Consider the following 7345-nt stretch of genomic DNA (forward strand, 5'->3'; position numbering starts at 1 on the left):
CATCCAGGCCATGGCCCCAGCAGCAGGAAGACAGAGGGCCACCACGCTGGAAACAACAAAGCAGCAAACCAATGGGAGACCAACTCCCGCATTTGATCACTTCACACCCCTCTTTTGGCTCACAGGGCCCGCGGGGTCAAGCTCCCCAGCCTACCCGGGTCCCGTCATCTAACGGGCAGCGCCATTCAACCGCCGCGGGAAGCTAACAGGCGGAACAATCGCCCGTGTTACTGTTCAAAAGAAGGACACGCGATCCGAAGCCGTAACATCACTCGAGTCGATACCAGTCTGCGTAGGTGACTTCTGTAAAAGGGGAAGATGGGGAACAGAAGCGTTGAACGTTTTTTAAGCTTCTTCCTTCTATTCTTTTTTTTTTTTGCACAGAGCTCAGATACGCGTGTCTTCTTTGCCAGCGAAGCCTCATGTTGGCCCAGGTTATTACCGCTGTCTGTCTTATGAAAGTAGCTAATATGGTGTAATCCCCCACTATCGCTCTCACCTTCCCCCTGGCACGTCTGCGGTCGGGGGGGCTGTGTTGCTTTAGCGTGAACCAGGCGCACAGCGGCACAGAGTTGGTCTTTTCTTGACTGCCTGATAATTGAATGAGCGATTATCCCTCCCATTAATAGACAATGATACAAAAACCACTGCCATATGTACGGAATATTAATGAGTGGCTGCAGAGGCCTAGATAAGAGGAGCCACACGCCGCAGCTGTAATAGGGGTTAAAACAATTTGCCAGGAGTGCCATAAACCCAGCCTCGCAATCATCCACCCCATCCAACACCACCACCTTCTCCCCCAAGCTACCCCTGCCCGCCATGTCTCCCAGTCTCCAGCTATGCTAATCCACAGCAGTCCTCCACTAACTAGCTTACCTCCAGCACTGCCCCCTCCCACCCGCGATGGCCTGGGCCTGTGCGCGGCTGTGACCTCTTCGGCAACATGGCAGAGTCTATAGGAGAGCACAAGCAAGGTCACCTGCAGGCGGCTACAGATGCTAGCAGGGAGGTTAGCCTCAACATTCATGTGAGAGAAGGTCAGTGTTTACACATTGTTTATGTGTTGTGTAATACGTATAATATTATATAGGCCTAGTTGCTTTTTTTTTTTTTGCTGTGGCTCAAATTGTTACCTCCACCATGTGTGTATGATTTTTGGCTTGATCGCTTGATTTTTTTAAATATATATTATATATATATTACAATTTTGCGATTAAATGTCAGAAAAAAGTTAAGATGCACGAGCACTCCAGGCACATATCGAACTGACCGCCACGCTCATCCAATTTCACTTTTATCATTATTTTTGCACAAAATGCAGAATATAGAGAAAGGTATGTGATGATAGCAGAGTTCATGAATCTTTACGGCAATCAATATCCAACGTCTATAGGCACTGGAAACTAATATTTCCCCGTTTACCTTGCAAGGTTCTTCATGCCGAGAAGTACCTTAGCATAGGTCTGACGGCAAAAAGAAAGGCCAGTTACCATGGTGATCGTGAAAGCTATTGGTTTCCTTTTCAGGGGAATAATGAACTTCTCTCCTCTGTGTGTCAATCTTCCCCTCCACTCTCAGCCTCTCCGGTTAATTGGAGTCCACGCGTCCTTGAAATTCTTCAATTCTGCCTTATAATTCGCCCAACAAGAGAGAAACACAGATAGAAATGTTCAACGCTCAACATATGCACCATTCTATTTAGGTCAGGCCAGGGGTTTGGACTTGCAGTGTAGCACATGTCTAGATAACCTATATGGCTAGTTTATTGTTTAATAAAAAATAATGGGATGGAGGCAAACTATATGAAATTGGGAGGTGTAAACACATTTGCTAAATTTGACTAGAAATATATTTCAATTTAACTTGACTTCATTGAGTCAAATCGATGGGTTAACAACCTAGTAAACAAGACGGACACTTCTTATGGTAAAATAAAATTGGTATGAAATCGTTTTTATTTTATATTTAGGCCTACTTGTTTGTAGACCAGTGCATTTTTTGTAACACGACCGTCAACCTCTGGGTTCCATGATATTTTGCAGGCAAAATTGTGCGGAAGGAAGGACTTTTGGCATGTTCAAATAATTAATTACGCATTTTTCCCTTTAAGGAAATAGAATGTGATATCCGGCTAGTTTCACTTCGATACGTTTAGCCTAAAGGTAACCGTGGTTAAGTCAGAACAAATGTAACCGTAGAGCATAATTAAACTAGTTGGAATAACTTCTGAAGCCAAATGACGTAAACTTTGGTTATCTATTTCATCAAGATAATCAGGTTATCAATCTAGATTGAAAAATGAAGGTATCTTTTTTAAGACGGCATGTAAAGTAATTAGAGGTAGTAGTTTAATTCTTATTTCAAACATATTATGTAGCCTACATGTATACCTACATAGTCGGCCGTTGCCTACTTCCGTAATTCAGAACATTTGCATATTTGCAAATTATTTAATAAAATTAATAGATTACAGGCAAAGTCAGTGAGAGTGGTGCTATAGCCTTATCCTACTTAGTTTTAGGCAATGCTTTAATTGATTAAAATGATTAATTCTTGTCCATTTTACAAGTTCAACAGAAATCAATCACCCCACGTCCGACAATGAGCCATTATGACAAGACATGCAACTCAAAGAAGCTAAATAGCTCGTTTGGAAATTAAGGTAGCCTAAAATGTGCACAGCAGGCAGTTGTCAAACAATCATTTCACCACCATTGTGTCCCGCTTGAGGCGTAAATGACACCTGTTATTACGTTGTTGTCCCGAGGCCATTTGCAATTTGGCTTTCCATCACTCCTACCTGTTACTGAAAAAGTAATTTGATGGTTAGGGTCTCTTGACGTAGCACGCTCGGCCACTTGGAGGCGCCCTTACGCTGACCTAAAAACCTTGACCCCGAGGAAAACAGGCGACAACGTGTCAATCATGAGGGGCAGCTAGAGTGTAATTGTTAAGCTTCTATTTCAGTAGTTTATTTATTAGCTCTTATCCTTGAATCGCTAAAGTTTAGCCTTGTCATTGCCCTTACCGATGTGAAATGAATGTATGGCACAGTAGGTACAAACCCAGTAGGGGAAACAATATTGAATTTGCCTTATACAAACATTTGGATAAACATTGCCGGAAAATAATAAAATAGAAAGCAAACAATAATAATAATTAAACTGAATGTATTTATGAAAATGTAAATTCAAATTATGTAAAATGTCAGCGTATAAGTGGCCCTTTGAGTGGGTCCCTGACATCCATTTCCTACAATTTTAGTAACAAATACAAATAATTTGAGTATTAAATGGTAACCTCAAAACCGCAGGTAACACATATGTCCTATGTATTTAATAAACAGTAATTTCCTCCATAAGAACGGTTTAAACAATTAAATTAAAGGGACATGTCAAGATGGTAGGTCTAAGTGTGAGTAGTTGGCGTTGCTTTATTTAACAAATTGAATTCAAACCCATTTTATTATATTTGTATTCTATTTATGTATACACTTGGGTCCTTATCATAGAAATATATGAAATAAGCTAAAGTGCATCAACTACATGCCTGTTATATAGTAAGGGAAAATAGTTTCATTACCACATGTTTAATTAATTATTCTACAAATTTTGAAAAAGTAAAATGAAACACAAAATCCACCTTCCTGTTATCTAATTAAATATGAGTCCTATAAAATATATGGAGAATTATTCCAGGGATTTATATAAATAGGTATTATTAGTTTGTTTAACTCAAACTCATAATACCGTCCTAAATCCTTACTACCTACTTTTAAATTAAGGATGTAATGTTTACTGTGCGGTTTCTTATATCCTGTATTATGTACCTTTGTAGCATGTAGGCCTATGACCTTACAGGGTAGGGGACAATAGGTCCTCTTGACAACCTTACATCTCTTCATGATTCTTCTTTCATAGGCCAGGGTATTCTTGTGTCAAATAGAATAATATTACAAATTAATAAATCTACATTCACACACACACACACACACACACACACACACCTTAAATCACAAATACTTCATATATTTAGAAAAATAATCATTGCATAACAACTATGACAGTTAATATAGTTATGAATATACAAGTATATTGGTTTATATACCAAAAATGCTGAACCTCTAAACGGTTCACATAATTATACTTAACAGAAAAACAATGCATCACAGGCACAGACAGATTCGACATATACAGCGAGTGTAGAAAACACATAGATCTTCCCAGCATTGTCCCCATACGGTGCCAAGATATTAGGAAATTGCGTAATAGTGGTTTCCAAAAAGAAAATAACCCTAATGCAACCAAATCGGTTCAACCACTAGAGGGCAGTGAAGGGAAAGCCCATTTATCCCCTCCAGGGGTTATCCAAAGAGGCGTGGGCTGTTCAGTATTTGTCCTTAGCCTCGGCCAGATCTAGTCTGGTTCCCAGCTCTCATTCAGCTCAAATGTAACAGCATGCAGATGCAAGAGGCAGCTGTTCAACTTAGGGACCAAATACTAACAGCTGGAGAAAGAGGCTCTGCAGGCTTTGGTTTGTTTATTCTTATTTTTTAGGAGTTAAATATAATAGAACCTTACATTACCTCATGTCTAACAATCATTTTAGACATAATAATATTACCAAACAGCTGGTGAGAGTCACGGTTCATAAACTCTGTATTTTACTTTTATGGCATGACAAACATTGTTATCGCACAACAGAACAGACAAAATTATATTTTTGGTATCACTTGAAAACATGTGTGCTCACTCAGCGCATTATATCCCACTATAACAGGGTGCCTTCCAATAAAGGCATAATGCCATGTCACGCCCTGAAACCACAGTCCACCACACAATAGTGTTCATGACAGTGTTCTTTTGTGGTACCGCTTGGACCAGTCCCTGCAAAATATGTACCTTGAATAACTAGTGCTTGAACTAGAAACGTTAAATTCTCGGTTCAAATGTACGTAGCCAGGCGATCAGCGCAATATACGTAAATAAAACAAAAACGAGTTCAATTCTATCCATCTCCACTGGGTTTGGAGTCGGTGTCCTTCAAGGCCAGCGGGATGGCCGGGTTGGCCTTGTTGTTGTTGTTGTTGCGTCTGGTCGCGGCGCGTCCCTCGGAGGGAATGGAGCTGATCACCCTTCTGTTCCCCGTGAGGGCCGACAACAGCTTGGAGCGGTACTTGTCGCCGGCCAGGAAGTACAGGACGGGGTCGATGCAGCTGTTGACGCTGGCCAGCGGCCGGGTGATCTTGTAGGCGAAGTTGATGACGTTCAGCAGGGCGCAGTCCAGGTGCAGCACGCGCGCCGCGTAGTAGAGCGTGCGCGTGACGTGGAACGGCACGAAGCACAGGGCGAACACCGCCAGCACCACCACGATCATCCTGATGGACTTCTGCCGCGACGAGGACCCCTGCCGGCTCTGGGACAGCCCCTTCTTGGGCCGGCACAGCGCCCGGGCCATCAGGCAGTAGCACACCACGATGACCAGGAAGGGCACGCCGAAGAGGAGCACCATGACCACCGAGCTGTAGTCCACGTACTGGTCGAAGAACCCGTGGCTGGTGGTGTCGTGGCAAATGGTGTCGTTGTCGCGCCGCGAGGTGGTCACGAAGATGAAGTTGGGCACCAGGCAGATGGTCACCGCCAGCCACACCAGGCCGCACACCAGGTGGGCGTGGCGCGGCTTCACCAGCCGCAGCGCTTTGATAGGGTGGCAGATGCCGAAGTAACGGTGCACGCTGATGCAGGTGAGCAGGAGGATGCTGCAGTAGAGGTTGGCGTAGAAGAGGAAGCGGACGCTCTTGCAGGCAAACAGGCCGAAGGGCCAGTGGCTGCGGTTGGCGTAGTAGTAGATGAGCGTGGGCAGGGACAGGACGTACAGGAAGTCGGAGAGCGACAGGTGGAACATGAACACCGTGTTGGTGTTCCACGGGCGCATCTTGGTGATGAACACCCACAGGGCCATGGAGTTCAGCAGAAAGCCGAACACAAACACAAGGCTGTATGACACTGGCAGCAGAATGTATTTAAACTCCTCATCGAAGCGGCAATTAGAGTTAAAGTGTGTGCTGAATAACGTAGACCGGTTCAGTCCTTCTTGGGTGTTGAAAACATCATCCATTATATGATTGAAAATGGCACTTGGACTAAATTACAACACCTATAAAATGATGGAGAAAATTAAGATAATTTAATTAACATGTGGAATGTGATTAACAGCAAAAAAGCCATCCAGGCAGATTTAATTACTACATCCTCTATGGGTTTTACTTTCCAGGAGCAGACATCACCGAGACAGACTAAATTGTTCAACATCTGAAGGCTACACAAACGCATAACTGAAAAAAGACTCGACATTAGGGTTGTTTATATTGTAACATTACTGAGATTGAGTGCTTTATTGAGTGGTTACTTACCAACGGCGTTTCACAATGGAGGCGGTAAACTAGACTACTCCCGATTGTAGAGTTAGGAAAAAAAATGTTAAGTCGTACGCCGTATCCACGCTGTGCCTGCTCCGGAATGCCCTAATGTTCGAACCTAAATAGTATCTGCCTAGCGATGGTATCTCCTACACCCCTCCAATCCAGTCAGGAAACCTTTTAGCCAGTCAGATTACGAGCGATGTCCCCGTTTACTGAACCGCTCGAACTGCAAGTGAAAAGGCTACCAAACCGTGACAGGGAGCCATGTGATTGAGATCTAGGAAGTGGAGTTGCTGAGGAGGGAATCACGCAGGAGCCGATAGCAGAAACAAACCTATGGTTTCACATCGGACATTTGACTCCGGCGTGGTTCAAAGTGTAGGCCAGGCGGGTAATTAGATTCAATATGCTATTATAATATTATTCAAGACAAATCTAGACTTTCAGATGAATTTAGTTTTTGTTTGAAAACGCTGTTTTAGTTACTTTTTTCCCAAATAAGTTTTAAGTTATTCTATTTGGCTATGTATATGTAATATATGTAAACTGAAACTAAAACATGAACAATCTACCCGAATAGATTAAACTCATTTTAGAAATAACTTATTTTCACAGTAGGACTGACACAGGTGTAGCTCATAAAATTTATCAAGGGTCCAATATTGAAGCATGGCCGTGCAGCAATACAGACCAACCAATCAAGTCAACATGCGTTGGCCTTATGATGCTGCTGCGACACACATCATATAACCTACCTCATTTCAAAAGGACAGGGACATGAAGCTACCTATTTGACTATGTAATAGTGATAAACTCACTAGAATTAACTGCGGTCAAGTGAGCCGCCATTCGTTCATCCGCGGTTAAACCAGCCGTCACACAAAATCCTCGTGCGCCTTTACTCTAAACAGCCTTTGGGTG

General features: G+C 42.9%; 1 protein-coding gene across 1 annotated transcript; it reads right to left on the reverse strand.

Moving 5' to 3' along the window:
- Nucleotides 1-3461: 3461 nt before the first annotated feature.
- Nucleotides 3462-7077, reverse strand: p2ry4 (pyrimidinergic receptor P2Y4). The gene is made up of 2 exons (XM_060063026.1): nucleotides 6416-7077; nucleotides 3462-6159 (listed from the first exon to the last, which is right to left on the reverse strand). Exon 2 carries the CDS (start codon nucleotides 6118-6120, stop codon nucleotides 5011-5013), a length of 1110 nt encoding a protein of 369 aa, XP_059919009.1. The 5' UTR covers nucleotides 6121-6159; nucleotides 6416-7077; the 3' UTR covers nucleotides 3462-5010.
- Between the last annotated feature and the right edge of the window lie 268 nt (nucleotides 7078-7345).

Source organism: Gadus macrocephalus, chromosome 10 (assembly GCF_031168955.1).
Source record: "Gadus macrocephalus chromosome 10, ASM3116895v1".
NCBI lineage: Eukaryota > Metazoa > Chordata > Actinopteri > Gadiformes > Gadidae > Gadus > Gadus macrocephalus.

Bases quoted from the DNA above. Each gene is read 5' to 3' on its own strand.
- p2ry4 (XM_060063026.1), bottom strand. From the start codon at position 6,120: ATGGATGATGTTTTCAACACCCAAGAAGGACTGAACCGGTCTACGTTA.